Source organism: Strix uralensis, chromosome 12, assembly GCF_047716275.1.
Source record: "Strix uralensis isolate ZFMK-TIS-50842 chromosome 12, bStrUra1, whole genome shotgun sequence".
NCBI classification, from domain to species: Eukaryota; Metazoa; Chordata; class Aves; order Strigiformes; family Strigidae; genus Strix; species Strix uralensis.
The window spans coordinates 22,616,092-22,638,705 of record NC_133983.1 but is presented as its reverse complement, the minus strand read 5'-3'; the positions used below and the strand labels follow the sequence as shown (position 1 = coordinate 22,638,705).

General features: G+C 38.1%; 1 protein-coding gene across 1 annotated transcript in view; it reads left to right on the top strand.

Moving 5' to 3' along the window:
• The window catches only part of ZCCHC14 (zinc finger CCHC-type containing 14), a 55,385-nt gene that overhangs the window by 23,890 nt on the left and 8,881 nt on the right, over window positions 1-22,614 (top strand). The window contains exons 3-9 of the mRNA XM_074882133.1: window positions 13,385-13,458; window positions 16,227-16,298; window positions 16,509-16,618; window positions 18,521-18,615; window positions 18,708-18,762; window positions 20,254-20,527; window positions 21,883-21,974. Coding sequence (XP_074738234.1) covers window positions 13,385-13,458; window positions 16,227-16,298; window positions 16,509-16,618; window positions 18,521-18,615; window positions 18,708-18,762; window positions 20,254-20,527; window positions 21,883-21,974 — 772 coding nt within the window. The remainder of the gene's footprint in view (window positions 1-13,384; window positions 13,459-16,226; window positions 16,299-16,508; window positions 16,619-18,520; window positions 18,616-18,707; window positions 18,763-20,253; window positions 20,528-21,882; window positions 21,975-22,614) is intronic.

Genomic DNA, 22,614 nt, shown 5'->3' with positions numbered 1-22,614 from the left:
GTACCCATCGAGTTATAGGGTAGTCCTTGCCTCACATCAGGGCTGGCTTAATGTTTGTACACCTCTCTGAGAAAAAACTCAGGTTTATGTCAAAATGTTTGGGATTTTTCCAAGTGGTGGTCAGAAAGGTTCTTTAGACACCGCTTGTAGGCAGAAGCAAGTTCCTCCCCTTTGTTTTGCTTAAATAGTTAGATATTATTCCTTAAATTATATGTGCCTTCACTAACTTCTATCTCCTTTTGCTAATAACCAAACCAGAAAACGGTGCTAGTAACACGGGTTCATTATAAATAGAATGAAAATGAAGACAGAATGAAGATGAGAACAGTTAAATTTTATTTGGGGTTGTTTAAAAAAAGATGGATTCTTCTGTTTAATGCGGGTTTAATGTAGTTTTCATAAACTGCATCTGTTGAAAAATGCCAGAGTCAAGCCAGATATTGAGACCCGGATTAAGAGATTTGACAGCTGTATGGGTAATGAAAGCATGTAGCGTTTGTGGGTTGATGCTAAGAAGTAAATTGAGAATAAAATCTCATTTGGGGATTGCAGATAGTGGAAATTGGGAGAACTTTAAGGGGTCATATTGTCCCGGACCTCTGTATAGTAGGATATCTTGTACTTACACATTTGATGCTCATGCAGTCAGATGTGTTTCTGGAATAGAGGAATTGTGGCTCTGATCCATATGCTGTATCTCTTACTGTGTGCCACACAAGTAGAGGAGGAGCCAAATAGTCATCTTTGGCATTGTTGAGGTGCTTTGTCAGATTTCATTTCTAATTTCATTTTGTCTTGCTCTTTTACGCTGGAAAGTCATAGGCTGTAATTATGCAAAACAATGGTTTTGATTAAATTAAATTTTATTTCTCAGGTGCACAGAAATGCTAAGCTAAAAGGTTAATGTTTCATTTGCTTTTTTGACTTGTTCTTTTATCTCCCTGGTAAAAAGCAGTGGACTTGCTGCATTACTTCACTGCCGGGAGTGGATGCATTTCATCAGTGTATGGTGCAGATGCTATTTTTAACAGTAACTCAAAGGGGTAGCCCTGCTAAAATTACATCATTAATATACACAGCTGAAAGGAAATGGCATAAAACACAACAGTGTCTTAGAAGATTATCTCTATTGTGTTTTCCACTTCTGTGGATGAAATATTCAATGTGCATCATTCAAGCAGAGATGCAGTTGGACCACCATATTTGCAAAGCATTCAGACTTTGTTTTCTTGTAAACAGTCCTGTGGAAGAGTGTAGTAAGTGAACTCGGTCTGCAAAAACAGTAGGGGTGAAATAAGCAGTAGTGGCTGGGGAGCTCAAAGTTTGTGTTCCTTCCTGTGCCTGTTATTAAATAGTTCAGGGATTTGCTAGATATCCTGTTATTGCAAAAGATGGTGGGCAGCTAGGGCTTAAAACTCTAGTTTTGCTAGAAGTGTGTTTTGTTTCATTCTGTGCTGCATGCTGAAGAATCTAGTGGCAAGTGAGGAGATTCAGAGCTTCAAGACTTTGAGGTTTTTAGTGGATGGGGTTTGGTTTTGTTTCTGTTCTTTTTACTTCAGTTCCTGGGCATTCTCACAGCCTTGGCAAATACTAATAAAATCTGCTTAGGTCTTCTCTTTCCTGTTGTATTTGCTTCATGGATGTGTTACAGAAACAGTTGTCTAATAGTTGTATGGTGTCTCAAAATACGCTTAAATGCCAAATTAGAACTTTTCTCTGTCTCTTTGAATTACTGGTCAAATCTTGTCTGGGACCCAGAATGAAGGAACAATGATTTATACAAAAGTCTAAAAGGGAACAAGAATATTAAAGCCTGAGACCAGAGACCTGAAAATGTACAAGGACATAATTGCTAACAAAAGGAGAACCTGACAGAAGTGGTTGTGCAGAGGGATATTTGTTTCCCACTGAACTAAGCACTTGAATGCACTTGTGGCTCTTGGCAAGACTGTATGTACTCAAGGTTTTGCCTAGTCTAGATTAGTCCCTTAGTCTGCTGTTTTTTACATCGTATGCTAACAGAATATTTTTTTCATTGTTAACAAGATTTTAATGTTATAATTCTTCAGGGAAGAAAAAACTGAAGGTGGTATAAAATTACTTTGTCCTTGCTGCTCATACTTGCTTGTTATTGCAGCCTTAGTCATGAGTTTCAAGATGCTGATACTGTTCTCAAAAATGCAGAAAACAGCACGTGCTTATTTACATGAGCACTAAACTACGCTGGCCTGGAGTAGCTGGCCTTCACATGAGACTAGCTGCATGCATTCGTGTGCCTTTGAGTTTGAAATGCACATTTCTGCTGTATTTTTGCTTCGGAGTTGGAAACTCTCAACACCTTTAGGTAGCTGAAGAAATCCTTCGGCCAAGGTTGGAGCAGCCGGCCATCTGATCTCAGCGCTCTGGTGTTTTATCACCAGATTGCCCTTCAAGCCAGGGCATGCTGGCTGAGCAGCTGCTGTGCTATAATCGCACTGACAGGGGTCCATCGGTGCCGATATATGGTTACATGCTGCAGCCCACAATCTGTGTTTGGCTGTGCTGTAGAAAAAAATAAATTATATAAACATACGTTTATATAATATGTATAATCAATATAGACATACATGTAACGTTCAGGTCCTGACTTGGTGACTTTGAAGCTTAAAGTGTTGCTGGGCAAATCCTCATCGGATGCAATTGTGATTGCTTACAACTGTAATTGTTTTTAAGCAGTGGGGACTGGGTCTTTTTAATGAAGACTAACACCAGATTATAATTATCTAAATGGGACCTAGAAGACTTAAATGAATAAAATCTTGTGCGATGAAGGAAAACTAATGGATAATAGGCAACCTTAACTCAGTTCCCATTTTCCTCATCCCTCCAAAAAAGGTGGTTGGTTTGTTAGTTCAAACTGCACTCAGGTGGCATCTTGCATTATTTCAGTGGTGGGTCTGGTGTGCTGGTGGGAGACTCGATTTCTCCATCTGTATTTAGGACATTGCTCAAAACTTCAAAGCAAATGCCAGCTCAGATTCCCAGCTGTGGTGACTACCTGAATGTGTCATGTTTTCCCCATCTGGTTTCCTTTCAGGGTGCATCGGCGAGGTTTGTGTTCTCTTCATAAGCTCGGGGTATGTGTCTGTTCCATGCAGACCTACAAACTTCAAAGGCTTCAGATGAATTGGGTTTGTTTCCTCTGGTGATTGGGATTTAGTGAAGCCTGGCTTTTCTGGGGTTTGGTACACTTTAGCACAAAAACTGTGATTAAGGAAAGGGCCTACACTACCAAGAGTGTTTTCCATGGAAAACTGACTTTGCATTTTTAGTTTTGTAGGTGAATATAGCATTCAGACTAGAACTAATCATCTGGCTTGCCTTGGGTTTGTGGGGGTTCAGTGAATTACGTGCCAGAGAAAATCTTTCTAGGGAATCATAAGGCTTCTCTAGGATGAGATAACCTTCTCTTAAAAATAAGAAAGCCAATATTTTGTTCAAAAGTGATCTAAGAACAGTAAATAAAATAATTGCTTGATGAGATAAAACTAGACTAAATATACAACTGCATGTTACTTACCCAGTAAGTAAAAGTATTTATATACAAAGTTGAACATCTCTTGATTGCAGAGATATTTTTACTAGCATGGGCTGTGTAATTAGAGATGGCCTGCTTATTTTAATTGCCTATACAAGAATGTATGTTAGTGGTTACTGAAGCTGCCTTCAAACTGAGCGTTTGGGCTTATGGTCACTTTTGCAGCAGCACTTTTCAAAATAAGCTGTGCGTTCCTCCGAGGAGTCTACTCCAGTTAAATCGGAGAGGGAAGATGAGTCATTAGGCCGGATTTCTAAGCAAATTAAGCACACAGCTGCATTCATGACTTGCACATGCTTTTCTCAGTTGTATGAAAATAGTTAATTAGCTGCACTTACATGTAGAATTAGCCAGCTTGGGGAATTAGGCAGTATATATATTTTACAAATTAAATTCTGAAGTCCTTCAAAAAACAAGTAGTCCCCCAGCCCCCAAGCAACAAAATCTGAGCACATGCTTAATCTCAAATACTGTGACTAGCGTCTGAATTTGTTGTAGGATACCTTTAAGCCTTCAGTGTTGCAAGTGTTTACCTAAAGTCATGCTTGAAAATGCCCAAGTGTTTCTATGGTATTAAAAAACATAGTTAAAGATTCCTTTTTGGATGTGTTCTGCCTGACATTATAAAGAGATACATTTTCGCTTGATTAGAGCTACCTGAATTAAGGAATATGTTTTACATGTTGCTCAGTTGTCCTTAACTAATGTCAAACTCTTGCAGCCTTTCTTGGCTCTGTATCATAGCTCTCTTTCTGCCCAGAGCATTATTATATATATTTCAACAGCATATCCTTGGTAAGTATATGTTTCAAGGCACAGCACCTGTTTAGTGACATGTGTTGGTGCTCAGATTTAGTAAGGCAGTGGAGCTGTTATACAAATATGTCCAATACAGCAGCCCTTTCTGGATAATTTATTCTGTAAAAGCTTTTTCTGGCGTTAGAAAAGAAAAAAGGCAACTTGTAAGGCAGTTGTCTATTCAGTGGCGATGGCAGGCGGTTTAGCAGCAGTAATGCAAAAGCTAGTACTCTTGGCCTGAAGTACTTGGTAAGAAAAACCTTCAAATTAGTGTTTGAAGCTCTGTCTTGATTTTGAAAGCAGTTGTCTGATTCTTCTGGGTTCTACATTTTCGTGTCCAGATGGGAGTCTACTCCAGCCTTCAGTGCAGACAGCTTTTTTGTTTTATTTAAGCTTTTGAATCCAATGAAGTTGCGAAACCATTCTTTAGGTTGATTGGCTTTTGTGGTTGGCTAAAGTGCTGACAGTATCATTCAGTATTACTCAAAACAGTGTATGAATTCAATTAAAACCTTAAAAGCTAAGATATACAGACTTTTTTTAATATCTGTCTCTTTTGGAGAAACATAAGAAGGTCACTTAGTTGGCAAGTTAAATAAGCCGAACTGAGGAAAGAGCTGGAACATGAAAACTACTAGTTTGATTGGAGGCAAGCGATACAATCCCAGCATATTATTGCTTCCTGTATGCTGCCAAAAGTAAGCTAATGTCCTTGATTTTGAAAAAAAGCTCTGTAATTATTTCCCGTGGAATACTGCAATTCATAGTCTTCAGTCTTTTAAATTAAAGTAGAATTAACTTGTCGCTTCAACTCATGTTGTAAGTATTGTGTTGGTTTTGATCTTAAATATTCTCTAAATTGGAAGAACCCTTATTTCTTACAAAGAAAATAATAGTTCTAAGAGCATTTCTTCTGCCAATGTCGCTGCGAAGAGAAATTTTTCATTATATCCATGAAGCTTTAATTTCCAATGCCTCCCTGTGTGTTTTTGTGGAGGCAGCAGCCAGCCAGAAGACTTTCTTGCTAACCAGTAAAACTGCACTGTTTGGTTACGAGTTTTTTCCTATCTTTTTCCTTTTTAAGCAGACACTATGGGAAAGCTGCTGTCTGCTCTTCTACTTTCAGCCTTCAGAGATACCAGCAGAAAACCAGACAGTGGACCCTGTTATGAGGCTGAACTGGGTCCTGACAAGTCCAGCATACCTTAAACTTGAGTTCTGTTTTCTCCCTTTTTCTCCACAAAACCATCTGCCTTATGAAGAGAAGATAATCAACTTAGCATTGACTTTTAGACTTTTAAGAAACCACAAACTGTTAATCTTAAGAGAAGTAAAGGCCAAAAAGTGGAAATGCAGGGAGCAGCAAGTGATACGATGTGCTCAGTAACTGCTAGCCAGTAGTTCCTGGGTCATGTACTATGACAGACTCTCTGCTTCATCAGCTTCAGTCACAGGAATGGGCAAGAATTAGAGGCTCCTTTTTGTCCTCTACTAAATTTTCCCTCCTTTGTTTTTTCTAAATGAAAGCTGTGATGGTAATTAGTCCTGTCTCCTGAATTTGTGCTAGCCAGGCAGGATTACTTCCTGCAGGATGCTTGGTTTAAAGAATTTGGTAATCAGAAAATGACTGCTCTGTTTGGAGTCTCAAGTGAATGTGTGACTTCTTTTCAAGAGTGTTTTAATGATTTGTGGTCATTGATAAGTTTCAAAGATACTGTAAATGTAGTAGTCTTCTCCCTGGAATGCATTCTGATTTCCTGGGTGGGCCAGGCTTCATGGAATATTCTGAAGTTACCTGATGTGGGAAGAATAAGTAAAGATCTTACTGTGCTTTCACATCAACCACAATTTTTCTGCCCCCTTTTGGAAGGGGGAGGAAAATGCTATATAACTTACGGTTCAATTTAAATATTTCTTAGCAAGCAGCAGCTTTATATTTGCATAAAGGTTTTGGGATCACTTAAGTGTCCCAATTACGCCTCTTCACATGATGTTTTCACAATCCATAACCACTGTATTACGTGAAAACAGGTTAATGTCTTAATAAATTACCCTGCTGTGTCTGGAGAGTTCTGAGAATGAGATGTCATTTCTCTTCACTACCAATATAATAAGGAAAGGTCATTCTTGCATGACAACTCAATGTAGTGAACTGTACAGAGAATTGCTTCATCCTTTCCTATATTTGACTTTTTTTCTAGTAGTAGTGAAATAAGATCATTTTCAAAAAGCAACACTTATTTTCTTACCTGTTTTCCTCACTTTTAAGGAAATATTCTAAACACAGTTCTTAATGCTCTTGTGTGGAAGCAGTTTTTCCCCTCTAGTAGTATAGCTGTAGATAGACAAGCTCATAGCTGATTGATACATGCTTGTCACTTAAGTTAAATTTACCTCTAATACTTTTTAATTGTTTGATACACTTACATTTTAAGAATATATTATATGTCATGCCTTTTCCTGTTCATTCCCTCCCCAGAAGCACAGTTTCTGTAGTATGAACATTATGTACCAGAGAGCATCTCGTGTTACTCCATTATTTGGACTCTGGCCCATCAGTATTTTGATGCAGATTGGGTATCTCTTAAAAGGAATAGTTTGTGTCTGAGTTAATGTGTCATGGGACAATCCAAGGTGTGCTTTTGTTGGTTGTTGAGTAGAGCAGAGTTCAAGTTGAATGGTTTCAGTGCTGTCCTCTTAGTATTTAGTGATTCAGAAGCTGTTAGGTCCAAGTTTGAAAGTTCAAAGTGGGGCTCTGGGGACACTCTTCCAGTGAAATCTTCCTCTGAAGAAGTCTCAGGGACAGACCAACAGTGCCAGTTCTTTCTTGGTTTAATGACAAAACTATTACAAGCTAATATTGTAGTTCTCTGATTTGTTGAAAGGTGTTTTAGTAAATAAACATGAGACTGATGTGATTTGAGGTCTGGGGACATATCATTAACACCAAGTTCTCAGCAACCTGAAAGATGCTGATTGGTGCTGAGTTATTTAGATGTCAATTCTCACTAATCTGCTCATGTTACAGACTCTGGCCAACCATTTCTGCATGTGCTTTGAAAACCTAATATTTGCTTCTGCAAGTTTTCTTCAGGCCTCCAGTATTCCAGTTAATTAATAATTTAAGTTTTGAGAAGTAGGAGGCTTGGGGAATAAAATAAATTTAGTTGATGAGAAAACTTAATCTTGTATGTTTGTGGCAGAAGAGGATCAATCTATTTGCTGCTAAGAAGTGTGTGTCTTAGGGTTTTTTTTCATTCTCCATCATAGCGTAGATGAAGAGCTTTAGAAAGATCAGAAAGCTTCCCACTTTCTGAAAAACAGGCAAAAAAGTCCCTCTTAAGCTGCTACTTGTAAGCAGTTTCTCAGCTTCAATTCAATTGATCAGTTGACCTTTTTGTTTGGTTTTTTTTTTAAAAAAAAAACCCACCCCAAACTTTGTCCTTTCATGTTCTTTGTTGCCATAAATAGGCTTTGAAACTAGCAATTAAACTGTTTCTTCTGTTTCCCCCCTCTTTTGCCTGTATGTATGGGAATATAAATGCTGGTGGGTTTGAGGGTTGAGTGGAGAGACTTTGTGGGTTTTTGTTTCCAGTTTTTGTGCAGTCATTTGGGATTACCTTCCATGTCTAATGGACAACAGTCATTGAGTAATGCTGCTTTTGAAGTATTTATTTTAGAAAAACAAGAGGAGATGCCATGTGAAAGTCTTGCTGTTGCATTTTCAGTTACCACTTCTGTGTAAACAAGGATGTGGAAAGTATTTTATTAGTTCCCTTTTGTTAGGTAGACCTTTTCAGCAAAAATTCAATTGCTGTATTTGTGTTTGGATGCTTGTTTCCATGAAGACTCAACTTCATGAATGAAAATTAATAAATCTTTAAATCCAGAAGCATCAACTAGGATTATATACTTGGCCTCCTGTATAACACAAACTAAAGGATTTTACTTATGATTTTCTCCTGCTTAAGAATTGTAGCATTTCTGATTTTTTTTGTCAAGTACCATGTCTCAAGAGCTGCACAGGTTCAACCCAGACTTATGACACTTAAAATTTATCACCTGAATGCTGGAGAACAGTATTTCCGTGCTACATGCCACACAAACTGGACCTACATGCAGTGATTTAATAAAGAAAACAACTAGCTAGGTACGGAGTAGAAATTACTCTTTCTGACTGTGTGGTAAATTCTTCCTGATCGTTTCAATGTCATTCACTTTAACCCAATTGCTCAGCTCTCGTGACCTGCTCCTGGCTTGCAGTCTTATCTGTGGTTTTCATCTAGTGTCATACAAAAAAAGCTCTACTTTCAGGTATGTTTTCTTTTGGTAAAGAAAACTGCTAAAAAAACCCACCACTGTGTAAAGCTATTCATGAAATTGTAGGAAAAACATACTGGTACAAATTATACTGATATGCATAGTAAAACTGGTGAAAGATGGAATGGGTTTTCGATTTAATTCTAGAGTGCTGGTGTTAGTGCTGAAATACTGGATATTATGTGAAAGGACTAGCCTTCGCTCAACACTTGTGATTATCTTGAATTTTTTTACTTTTTCAGGAGGAACACAATTCTCAGTGTGATCTATCTAGTCCTTTTACTTGTTAACAGTGACTTGATCCAGCAGCTGAAAAAACGGAGTTGGAAAAAACCACAACCTACAATGGGATATTAAGGTGGTTTCCAAAAATGATGTGTTTTCTGCTCATGCCCACAACCATGCATGTTTTACCCTGACCTTGACCTGCCAGGAGTGGCTAATTCTAAAGTGTTTGCTTTGGTCTTTCACTTTCTGAAGCTGCTGACATTTTGGGAGGAGGAGGTCCAAAGTCCTGCTCTTTCAGAGGAGAGGCTGGGCAGTGGCTGGCACCAAGAAAGCCAGAGGGTTTAATACCTGGTCATGAGGAGAGGGAAGGAGTTGTCTGTGCCTTCACAGAAACACTCAACTGATCAGATGACAGATGCACTAATATCAGCCAAATGGGTAAAAATCCCTGGCTAGAATGGGAAAACAGAACTGAATAAAATGTTTTCGAGCTCACTGGATCTGTTTTACCTGGGCATCTTGGAGCAGTGGCGGGGATGGGGGAAGCACTGTTTGGAAAGGAGGAAAGATGACCCTGCCTCTGTGCTGCAGTAGTTCAAATGCAAGCTTCCATACTTGATAAAATTCAATGTACAATTGAAAACTACATGAAGAATGCTTCTCTTTTGTGTTTAAAAGAAAGCAGCAAATAAAGTAGTAATAAAGAACAGCAAACCACCTTAGGAAACTTGATCTCTGGGAGTGAATGAGGATGTTTTTGTACTCTCTGCTGCCCTTTCAAAGTAGAGTTCAGCAAAAGACTAAAGGTTCAGCTATTGAAAAATCTGATCCCTAGGAACTGTCAATGCACACTTAGGGCTGTGCAGATATGTCCCAGTACTCTGCCCTTTTCTGAATGGTGCCACACGACCCTTGTAACAGAGGGTGCCACAGCCTCTGCGGGAGCCTCTCCTACAGCGCTGAAGTTCTACCAACCTCCTTTATATTCCTCTACTTATTTCATTTGTGATTTCATCTGACTGTTTTGCTTATCTGCCTTAATTCCTCAGATAATTAGGGATAAATCTCCATGAGGAAAAGTCTTCTGTGCCCCTCTGCCAATGCAGCTCAGAAAGCCTAGCACTGAGGGAGGCATGTATGCATACACACACAAGCACTTTTTTGGGATCATTTTACAGGGAAGTGCTGGGAGAGAGGAGCAGACAGAAAGGTACGTCTGAGATCTTGTATCGTGGCTGATACCCTGCCAAGCTGCTCTGGTCGGTTCCTGCCCCATGCACAACAACAAAGCCTAACGTGGAGAGTGTTAACTCTGGATGAGTTCCTATTGATTAGTTCCAGACCTAAAGCTCAGATTTAAAGTAGTGCAAATATACTTGCTCTGGCTACCTCTTGAATTAGAAACATTATTTTTTTTTTAATCCCCTGAGTTGGGAAGCTTGAGTTTTGCTGAATTCAGCATCCTGAAAAGACAACAGTATCATGTGTCCTTAATTCTGTACAAAGGTTTTTCTGGTCATGGACTTATTTGTAGTGATATTGGGTAGAGTCAGGTCTTTGAGCACTTTCCCATGCTTTTGAGAGTAAATACAGTAAAAAAAAAAAAAAAAAAAAAAAAACACCTTTTTTTTTTCACTTCATAATTTGTTAGACAGCAGATTTAATATCCACTCACTCCTACTTGGTAGATGACACCTTTTTGTTTCTGAGTTTTGTATGATTGATTGCTCTGAATAAAGTTAAGCTTCATGGCAGATTTAGGAAAGTCTTTTTAGTAAAACCAACCACAAGTTAAATAATACAGAGAATATGTGAGTGGCCACATAACAAAAACATACAACTTGACAAATTAATCAAGAACTCTAGAATTTTTTAGACAGATGATACTTTTCACAGTATTAGCCAGTGGGGAGAAAATTACTGGAGCACTTTGTATAACATTAGAAATTATCCAATCAGTTTTCCCTAGAAGCATATTGCTGCTGCACAGTGAACTATATTTCATACTCTAGAACAGACCTAATCTTACAAGATTCAGTTTAGGATCACTGCAGTGAGTGCAGAAATATCTACCTAATGGTTCACTTTGCTAATTGCAATGATTTTCCAGGGGATAAATTCACTGCAGCAGATTATATTAACTGAACAAGTTCAGACCAGAACTTTAGCATGAAAAGGTCACGTAACTGTCAGCACAACAAAATCCACGAGGCAATTTAAAGTTTGTTATTAACCCACATAGTAAAATGGAAATAGCTTTATTTTATGTTGATAGGTAATGCTATTTTGCTTGAATTACTGTAGAGGAATAATGAATAGATAGATAGTATTTGAATACTGTAGAAATACCAGTGATGAGAACAGTTTCAGTAAAGTGATACTGGATTTTCTATAAACAACAAATGCTGAGTAACACTTGCTATGTCTTTCTGGCTTTCTTTGTCCTACTCCAAAAACAGATGTTGCAGCAGTTGACGCTAGGCTTTCTACAAGTTAATTTGCTCATCCTTCAGCTGTTTTACCAACAGTATGGTGATACCCCCTCTCAATATCTGCTTTACAAGCTCTTTCTAATTCTGAAGTACATATAATTCTAATCAATATTCAGTGTTTTTAAACTGTGATCACAGTTAAGGTTGCCCTGAATTCTGTTAAATAAGCATACTGAGGTAGATTTTTCTTAAAATGGCAAGAAGACCTCTGAACCATGTGCATGTTTAAATCTTCATGCTACTACATACTGTCTAGATAGCTCATCAATATCTGGCATGCAGAAGATTTATTCCTGTGGTGCTCACCATGCAGTGTAGCAGCACGGTAGCACTGTAAAATCATTTCAGAAGCGTGAGAGGAATCCACTGAAAACTTTTCAAGGAGCAAGTCTACAAAAAGCATAATATACAGGAGAATGTAGTAAGGAATGAATTGACATTATTCAGAAACTCAAGGATCTATGTTGTTGTAGTTGGGAATTACCTGGAGAAGGAATGGTTGAGATGATCATAAAAGGAATGTTAATTCTGTATTTTAAAGACAGACACGAACACCTGTAGATCTATTTAAAACTTGCCAGTTCTAAAAATTTCAACTGCAAATAAATAAGACTCAGAGGAGGTCTTTAAAACAGCCAAGACCTAGGTTGTAACATTTTTAAGTGAACAGGACACAACAAAACATTTTAAATGGCCACAATAAAGACTTCAGGACATGATTGTTTTAAGGTAGAGGAAAATCAAGCTCCAGACAGACAATAGGGCGGCTTTGGCTGAAGTCTCGCTGTGGGGAGTAGGGAGATGCGCGGCTGCTGATGAAATAGGTTGCCTGTTGTAATGCTGTCGCTGTGACTTTGCACTGCAACTCTTTTGTCATGCAGTTATGTTATGAGGAAGTTAGATGTGAGGAACATCGGCTTGAGTCTTAGTGTACAAATAGTCTTGAAAGCAGGTAAACATCTTGTAAATGGTGGTTTGTCAGAAACAAAATGGTAGGGCTCTGGGTTTTGATTGTTAAAACCACTAAGTGAAAACACGGTATACACAGCATGCATCCCTTCAAGCACCTGCTGCTTGGAGGTAAAATTCTAGTGACTTTATTTTAGTATAATTGCTTTTTAATTTTTAAGCTAATGTAAATTGGCTTTTATAAGAAAAATTTTCTGTGTGTGTATCCCCATGTGTGCAGTCAAAAGGCAGGAGAAATTTGCAAGAGAAATAGAAAGTCAGTAAAATAATCTCCATAAAGTTTAGCATGGTGGAATTTCTGATCTGTGTGTATTGGGAAATGAGAGTCTCCAAGAATTTAGCGTATCAAATATCTGATGCATAAGATCGTGTCTTTAAAGGCTGCATATCATATGTAGAGATGGAAGCAGTGACCTGTACTGTTATTCAACCCTTTCCACAGTAAGATCCTGTTTTTACTTACAACTTACTCAAATTGCAGTAATTGAGGCTGAAATTTTCCATGAAACTGTAGTCAAGGAGGAGCTGTGGTGTCAACACTGTAGTAAAAACACACTAAACTCCCTGCAAAATCAGCCCCTGAAAACACGGAGACTTTTGCCTGTCTTCGTTTCTCTGTCCGCCAGTTTTCCTTCGGGTGGGTGGTGTTTGCTACTTCATGTTACTGAGATAAATCCATGCATGTTTGTGTAGCGTTCTGTTATTACACCAATGAGTGGTATGATAAGGCCATGAGGAAATAAAGAACTTTGCATTTAGTGTATTGTTTGGATACTGGTTGAAACGAAGCCCTGCTGAGGTTAGAATCGAAAGCACCACGGGGCAGTGGTACCAACCTTCCCGTCTGCCAAGCGAGGCCAGCCCGAGCTGTGCACCTGAAGCACCGTTGTAAGTCGTTGGACGCTCTCAAAACGAGTCCTGGCACTCCTAAAGAGTCATCACTTCTGCATGCGTTCAAGAATATCCTCCTCATTCTTCTTATCTCTTTGCTTTTTCATAGTGAGTGTTGAAAAAGTGGAATTAAAGGGACTGGCACACAAGAAGAATGAAAGAAATGTTGAATATTCCTTTGAGGTAAGTTTTGGTGATTTTTTTTGTGATTTTTTTTTTTGTTTTTTTGTTTTACTGTGAAGGAAGGCAGGATAATACTTGAGGAGTTAAAGAAATTCTCAACTTCATTGTTATATCCCAGACATTGGCCTAGTGGAGCTCCTTTGGGATATAGATGGTAATCAGATTTTTTAATCAATGATTTGGCAGTAGTCATAAATGGCTGTTGAACATTTGTGGATGATGCAGAGATTGTCTGGTAAGTGGGACACAGGCAAACAAAAAATTCACTCTAACGCAGGAAGTTATGTCAAAGTATATATTTAGAGGAAAATATCATACAACAGTTACAGAGTGTTTATCTATGTGCTGGAATGCAGAAGCTAGAAAGAATTTAAGTCTTAATCTGGACAAATGAGAATTTAGACTCTTAGGGCTCTGCTGCACATAGGGAAAAAGGGGTAGGATGGTCATTTATCTTTGCATTCAGCACTGAAGGGAGTGTGAGACTGTGGCATATGGTTCAGGCGTTACTGGTTTTAAAAGGGGTGTTGAAGAGTACAGAAAATAGCTATGGAAATTATTCAAGACTTGAGGAAAATGCCATGTAGTGAGAGACTTAAAGAACTTGATGGAAAGGTGACTTTCAGTATCATAAAAAAGCATTTTCAAAGGGAAGAAAATATTTTACGGTAAAGGGAGTGTTAATCTAGCAGAAGAAGGCATAACAGGAACTGTTGTCTGAAAATTGAAGCCAGACTAATTCAAACTGGAAGTGAGAATAGTTTCTTTGGAATGAGAGTGGTTAGCCACAAGCTGCTAGGAGAAGTGGCTTCCCCCCGTTTTTACGCAGCTTTTGGAGGTTCGGTCATTGCTCACAGTTTCTGTGGAGGGATGACTTCATTCTGTGAAACCTTGTGTTAATAGTGGATTCAGGGTACTGGCGAGAAAGAATGACAAACTGCTTTTCTTCCATCTAGTTGGACGACTTATTCCAAAATTCAGAATGCAAAGCCCAGAAAATGTCTTTGGTTTGCTTAATGAGGCAACGGAGCCAAACAGTTGGTGCGAAAAGGAGAACCCGAAAGAAAACGGACAGTAGAATTTCAATTATCTACAACTTTTACCAAAAAGAAAAAGTTATTCTTTAAAACTACCGCCCAAGATAGAGCATCAGTTCAGCATCTTCCTGCGATGTTGACAGCGTTAACCTCTGCATGACTCGATTCTGAATCTCATCGTTGTTCCAAATGTCATCAATATTAGACAGGATTTTTTCAAGGGGTTTTAAAAATCTTTATGAAGTATGTAGTTGTCTGGACTCCAGTTGCGTATTAGTATCTTGTGAAATATCTTCTCCTATTATAAGTTTTTCTATAAATAGCAGAAACGACTTTTACCAGTATTTTACGTGATGGTTTGTAACTGAAAGAACAGTGCATAGTTTAGCTGAGCTTAATAAATTGCTGTTTGCTGGGTTAGAAACCCAACTATTAAATGTTTTGTTTAGTAACTTGGGAATAGAAGGTCAATAGAGCAGTTTAGTGTTTTCAGCATCGCTTCGCAATGCTATTGTTTCCTGCGTTTGCAGTTCACGTTATTGTTTTATAAGTATTGAAAATTATAACAAGTTAGCAAAATGTAAGTTGTTACAAATGTGGGGTTATTACAAAACTAGAAAGAAAGAGAAATTTCTCCTACATTCACTGAAATTTCTCATGAATCTAAAAAAAAAATATTAATTTATCACAAACTTTAAAAAAAAAACAAAAAACCCCACAGGCTTAAGTTTTCTGCGCTTTTTTTTTTTTCCCCTTAACTTTTTGTGTAACAGCTCTGCAGAGAGGAAATTCCTCCATTATGTAATATATTTTGAAATACTCTCCTCTCACCAGTCTTTTTGGCAGCCTTCTGATGGCTGGAAAAACTTTGTGTATGTTTTCAGTTGTCATTGAAACTAGTGTCATGTGAGAAGATGGCCTCCTGATTCTTCAACCCGTAAACCCAGCTTCTTCCCCTATAGAACTGCTGAAGATCCATATGCCTTCCAGACGCCTTGAATAGATATCTTAAGTCTGAAGGGACTTAGCATTGGCCAGTCTTACACTGGTATTCGTTGTGCCAAGAAATCCTGACTTTTGGCTCAGTTAAAGTAATCATCTACCAACCAATAAGTGCCTCTGTATCTAAGAATGTAATGACTTAATGCAGAAAGCGTATGGGAAGAGATACTGCACGATTTCCTTTTTCTAGGGCATGTACAAAATGGTGCCTAAGGAGCGTAGCTAGAGCAGTAACTGCAGGTTTCATTTCTAAGGTTTTGCCTTTTTTTGCAGTGGGGGGATTTCCTGCCATCTTCAACTTTGTACGGCATATGGAGTTGATTAATTATAAATAGGCACTGTTGTGCTGCGGTGAGTTGTTCGGATTGCACGTCAGATTCTACAAACCAGCTGTTTTCTTTAACAATAATAAGAAAAAAAAATTTCCATTACTTAGTAGTCTGTTCCTTAATACTGGATGTCTGCAGAGTGCAATGGCTGTGTAAACTATGAAGTGCTTTTTTAAGCATTCAGAATAGTTGTTAAGTATAATAACAGCAAGAATCGGGCAGCAAGGGAGGACCGAGCAATAGTTACTTGTGCACAAAAAAGTTTTTCCTTGTTGATGTCACACGTTACAAACCTTCTTGCAGTCTGTGGGAGACATTTGATACCTGTTATTGATGTTTTGGAGCCCAACTTAAAACCCTGACTATTAGTTACTAAACTGAATACTTTTTACTTCCTAAGGTCCTGTGGTCTGATTCTTCAGTGACGTTGGTAACCAAATCTTCCACTGAAGTGACTGAATTTATTTCAAAGGTAAAGGCGATATGAAAAATACTTTGCAAACTGAGAGATGTTTTGTCCCTATATGTAATTTTGTTCAATGACATTTTTCAAAATGTACTGAGATAATACAGATAGATTGAATTTCATAAAATGTTTGACCTATAAATTGCTGTGCCTTGCATCTCATATGAGTAACAAGTCTTCTTTTCACTTATTATTTGTAATATCCTCCACCTTTAGCTATCTCAGCTGTATCCAGAAGAAAACTTGGAGAAATTCATTCCTTGCCTAGCTGGTCCAGATTCATTTTACCTAGAACGGAACCACATGGACCTGGAATCGGACCTTAGGTATGCTGGGGGTTTTGTTATTGTGTTTTTTTTTTATCTTGACAGTTGGCTTTTATCACCAACTGGAAGAAAAAAAACAGGAAATAGAAATATTATGTTCATATTCTAAATTACTTTCAAGAAATTAGACCCTGATCCTGAGCGTTATTTCTTGATGTTCTACTAATTCCAGTGCATAAGAATATTTCAGGAATTCTTTCTTCAGAAATACAGATGGTAATAATCTTCTGTATTAAGCTTCCTGGAGAACTGACATTTCCTCATTCCTTGTTAAAAACAAATAGAGGATCATTGGCTTTGCAGAAGCTTGGTTTGGGCTCAAAGAACAGCCAAAACTGCTTTTAAAAAACCCCCAAAACTCAGGAAAAAATAGTTGCCCGAATAGACATCTGTCTGTATTGAGGGATGAGTTGTGGGGATTTCTTTTCCCCCTACCCTTTCACAGAGTTTTTTATTGTCGCAGTTGTTTTAGGTTGTCATGGTGTTTATTTATTTTCATTTTTAAAAAGGTAGGGATTTATGTATATATTATGGCCCTTAAATTTTTGGAAATGATTACAGCTAAGAAATTTTTGAAGCCTTAGATAGTACCTCTTCACATTATCAGCAATCACCTGCCCATTATCTAATCTAAAACACCGTTTTAAAAATCATCATCTGTGGCAGGTCACAGCAGTTCTCTCTTTCTAAATACTGAAATAGCTTTGCTAGGAAAATTTGAGGGACTTAAATTATTTTTGGCTACTACTGTCTGTATCTATGCAAATTACTAAATGACATTTTAAAATACTAATTAACTTTTGTTAGAGCTTCAGCTAAACACCTCTTTCCCCTAAATCGAGACAAGAATTTTGTCCACCATCGGCAGAGCCGCAGTGGATATTGTTTTTCCATAGTCAGAGCTAGCAGGTGCATGCCTAGATTATTTTTCATTGCAAACAGCATTAACATTTCAAACAGTCCCTTCTGTGCTTTGAGGATCACAGCCTATTGATGAGAATTAGGGAGGGTAAGAGACAAATGCGTGTTGCTGCTGCTGCTGTTTAGCTAGCAACAGTCTACAAATCTAGGTTAATAGAGCAGCAATCTGCATTTACACAGCAACAGTTGTGCCTTTGGAGCACAGGAAGAAGCTGTTAAGTGCTACATATTTGAAAAATTCAGAAATAAACTGTGATTTTTCAAGGTGGAAAGCGTGTTTGTGTGTGTAGAGCTGAATTATTTTTTACTCCGAGACTTTAAAAATGACAAAGAGATGGTCAAAACGCTCTCTTCTTTAAACAGGTTTCTATATGCTTTTAAATCTATAGAAGATTTGGCAAAAGGCAGTCCAGTTTGCATGACAATAAGAAGTTTAGTCATGTTGATAGAACGCACTTTATACATTGCAAAGTTTTAGGAGATTGCCCTTTTTTCCCCAAAAAGAGTCACAGCCATCCTAGGGAAAATGTGACATAAGTTTTACAGCCTTTTTCCCTACACTGCCAGATTCTGCATCTGCTGTTTATCTCTCGAAGAGGAGAAAATTAAATAACAGATACATCTATATTTTATGGTCTTCAGGTTTGTGAATTTGAAATGAAATTTTCAAGTTGGTATTTTAACATTTTCTGCCTTACACGCGTTCAGCATTCCTAAATTAAGTATCTTTACTGAAATGCTAAGCAGAATGAAAGCAACACAACAGTAACATGTTTAAGTAGTATCGAGGATAAGAATATCCATACATTTCAAGTCTACATTGATTCAGAATTGCATGGTGTTACGTCTTTTATGGTTTAGTTTCAAAATGTTAACTTCAATTTCAAAATTTCATGTGCCATCTACAATCATGATTGCATAGGCAGCTGCCAGTCAAATCTAACAGAATGGGGGGTTTATTTGCTTTTGATGAATGTGCAGGTATTTGGCACCATTACCTTCCCATGTGGTGAAAAATGACCACGTTAGAAAGTTCTTCAGCACTTCATCTCCTTCACAGCAACTTCAGAGTTCAAGTAAGTTTAAATCAAGTTTAAAAATTAATGTTTTGTACCGATGTACATGTCATAAACTGATGCCATTTGTAACTTCTGTTCCCTGTTTTTAGATCCTGGCAACCCCTCCCTTTATAAAGTAGGAACTACGCTGGGAACATCTGGAAGGTGAATTATTTATTTGGTTTACATTTGTTCTGGTTAGTTGTAAAACCCCATTACATAGGTAATTATCTGTCTCCCCATTCGCGTCTACACTTTCATATTCATCTGTAGAAGATTTTAAGAAATTTAGTGTGTGGTCTGCCCAAACCAGAGAAATGGTGAGAATATTGGTATAAGGTCCTACTGGCATTCCTAGTGTTGGCATTTGTTCATTCCTCACATGCCTTAAGAAAACATGTATTAGAATAATAACTGCAAGAGCTCAGAATAGGCAATTGTTTGAAAGAAAAGTTTTGCAGTGAGCTGATCACAAAGACAACAAAACTGAGGTAATGCTTTGCAAGTCAAATACAACATGATATAATTACTCTAAATGGAAGACAGAATTCAACTTCAGCTTCAAAAATAAAGGATATAAAATGTATTTACCATTGGACCAAACTCTCTAGCATTGTGACAGAATCTCTTGTCATTGATGGTTATGAAATCAGCAGTGGCTCTCTTCTCCTAAGAGCTGTGTATGTTCAGGGAAGAATTTAGGGAAACCTTTTGACCGGTGGTATATGGGAGATAAGATCAGACAATTGCAGTGTTCCGCTGGCAGTAAAACCGATGAACACCCCTTCTAGCAGCATTTCTCAAAATGTTTAAAGCTTTAACTATTAATTGGCATCAACACTTAAACATTGAGCTGTGGTGATGGGTGATTTCTTTGTGATCTGCTGCTTACTGCCTTAGTCGTAATGGCCTCAGTCACATACAAGGAATAATACGTACTGGTCTCAATTACATACTTAAAAGAAATAATGATCATCCAAATTGTAGGAACAGATCTGCTCATACCTAGTATAAAAGTCTTCGTGGGCAAAGGGAAACTAGAGCATCTCTGAAAGGGTTTTTCTCCCTACAGCATATTTGAATGTTTCCTTGTACAGCAGGAGTTTGCCTTTCAGAGGGAGGAAGGAAACCTCTTCCAAGGGAGGTAGAACTCAGCCTTGGGAAAAGAAGGAAAGAAATTCTCTTGCCTTCTGTTAGGATTTAACAAACTCAGAACTCATCCTCTTAAGAAGCAATTTTCATTTTCTCCAGCGAAAACCAGAACCCTCTAAGGAGCCAGTATTGTGGGTTATTTTGCCACTTCCACATATAAAAAAATTTCCACGGGGTTATATTTGGGCTGCTTCTTTTTAGCAAAAAGCCACAGCCATTCTCTCTAAATCTTTTTTAAATCACAGAGAGGTAGTAGAACATATATTATCTGTGATTATAAAAGGAAACCTCTTGATTCAGCTGAACAGAAGGCTTACTATTTGCCCTAAACTGTGCTGGTTTTATTGTGCTGTTGAACAGCATAGGTACAAATCTGTAACTTGGATCAAACAGTGCAGGTTTTACCAGAAATCCTGGAAGTGGTAGATTTGTACGGCCGTAGTAGCTGAACTCTGGGTGACACAGATTCAGTGTGCTAAATCGAATTACGTTACTATTTTGCAGACCTATCTGTGGAGTGGCTGGCATTCAGTCTTCTCAGAATCATGTTCAGCACTCGGCTGCTGCTCCCGTTGCACTACCCCACTGTTCCCACGCGGGAGGGACTGGCTCGTCGCTGGCCTATCGCACCCAGATGGACACCTCTTCTGCACCCATGTTAATGTCTTCCAGTCCACAGACCCCTCAGACACAGGAGCAAAACGGGATCTTAGACTGGCTCAGGAAACTGCGGTTGCACAAATACTATCCTGTCTTCAAACAGCTCACAATGGAGAAGGTAGGGCAGTGGATTAAGGGAGCCAGCTTTTAAATTATCCTTACGTGCTCTAGTGCAGAGAGGGAGGCTGCAAACATCTGCAATGAGAATTGCAGAAGCTATTGGCAAATGCTGGGGAGGTTTGCACTCTCCTGAAGCAATAATATTTTGATAAAAACACCTTTTTTTCTGTTTTCAATCTGTGGTGTGTCCGGGGCCTGAGCTGTTCGACAGCTGCCGCCTGTTTCAGAATTCTTCACTGAATGCTTGAAGATCCTGCGTGCTGCCTTAGGAGCTCTGCTTTGGCTCCCTGTTCATCCCTTTGATGGGCAGTAGATAACTAAAATTTGCGGATTTTTTTTTTAATTTCTGCTACTTGATGGATTTTTCTCCCAAAATATTTCGTTGTCCTTATTTAAAAAAAAAAGATTCACAGAGACTTCTGACATGAACATTAGCATGTGCACATACCTGCCAGTGAATGTGAGGTTTTTGTTTTCTGCAGAAATTCTTGTGGAAGAATAATCACTTATATATTTGCATAGTAAGAGTCACAAATTACACCTATCTGTGCTGGATTTTATCTAAACAGAATACTTTTACAGCATTTACCCAGCTCCATCTGTAAAATTCATATCCTCTTACTGTCTTTTAGCCTTGAACGCCCTCCAGTGGACTAAGTGCTTAGGTTGAGCCAGGTCTAAACTGGGATGGCTTTGTGCTAGTTATAGCATGTTGTATGTATTTCATTATAATCTGTTACCAGAGTCTTCTGATTTGGTTTTCTTCATTATGTGAGAGAAAATATATAGTGGTCTTTTTCTTTAATAAAGGAGCAAAACTGTGCATATTCTCGTGTGGTTTAACATGTATTATGCATACTTTGCTGGCTTTCATTTCCATCATATTATAAATGTATATATTTCATATTCTATGTCTATATTTTGTTATAAAATTTAATTTTGGAGTATGTTTTCCAATTAAACTGATGAGATGACTGCACATTGATTTCTGTTAAATGACACAACTAGGAAAACCAGAGCGATTTTTTTAAAGAGAAACAGATCCTTAAACGCATTTATAGCACAAAGTTCTATTTTAATATGTACACAAATTACTTCATCTTCATTATGGTTAATATAAGCACACACCTAATTAAATTTAATTTATCTACAGATGTTCTTTCCTTCATGCCAGCCCCCCACACTTTTATTCTACACTGATTCAGTAATTTAAAACTGGAGTAGAGAGTTTCTTTGAATTAACATATGTTAAAAAAATGGCTTTACAGTTGTTTTTCAGAACTGATCTTTACTGAAAATGTAAATAAGAATATTTCAGGCTATAAAACTAAGCATACTTTTTTTCTTTACAAGTTTCTGAGTCTTACTGAGGAAGATCTGAATAAGTTTGAATCTCTCACCATGGGAGCAAAGAAGAAGCTCAAGACCCAACTAGAGTTGGAGAAGTAAGTGTGTGTGTGGGGGAGAACTGTCTTTAAAGGTCATAAGAGATTTAATGCAAGTTTTACAATGGTCTTTGCTTTCCAGACCATAAACCTACCAGGCTTCCCACCTGTAAATATGGGTAATGCTTATCTCCCTTCCTCTCCCGTTGTGTCGGTTACTTTGAAAAGCTCTTGAAACGGGGGCTTTCTAGATAATATTTAGTACTTACTGGTTTACTGTTGCCTGTTCAGGGTAGTGGTAAGGGTAACCAAAGGTAAAGAATTTGTGAACTCCATTTTAAATGGATATGGTAACCCAGTCATAACATAAATTCCTGTCCTCACCTGTCACACTGGCAGCTCTTCTAAGGAGGGGGGCATCTTTAAATAATTTACAAAAGATACATACTGTTGCTTAGGGTTTTTTTAAACTTGTGTAGTAGGTATTGTAAAGCAGGTGTGCAATCCTGTTCCCATTTTGGGCTCACCACCTACCTGAGATTCATGAGGCAGGGGGGAATGAGGCAAGCAAGCCGCTGAGCTGGAGGATTTGCAAGCTCAGGTGATGCACACAGAAGGTCAGGATGCCCAGCAGGACTTTTTCTTCATAAGACCTGACAATTTTTTGCCTTCCTGTCAGTGTGAACGAAGCACAGCTACT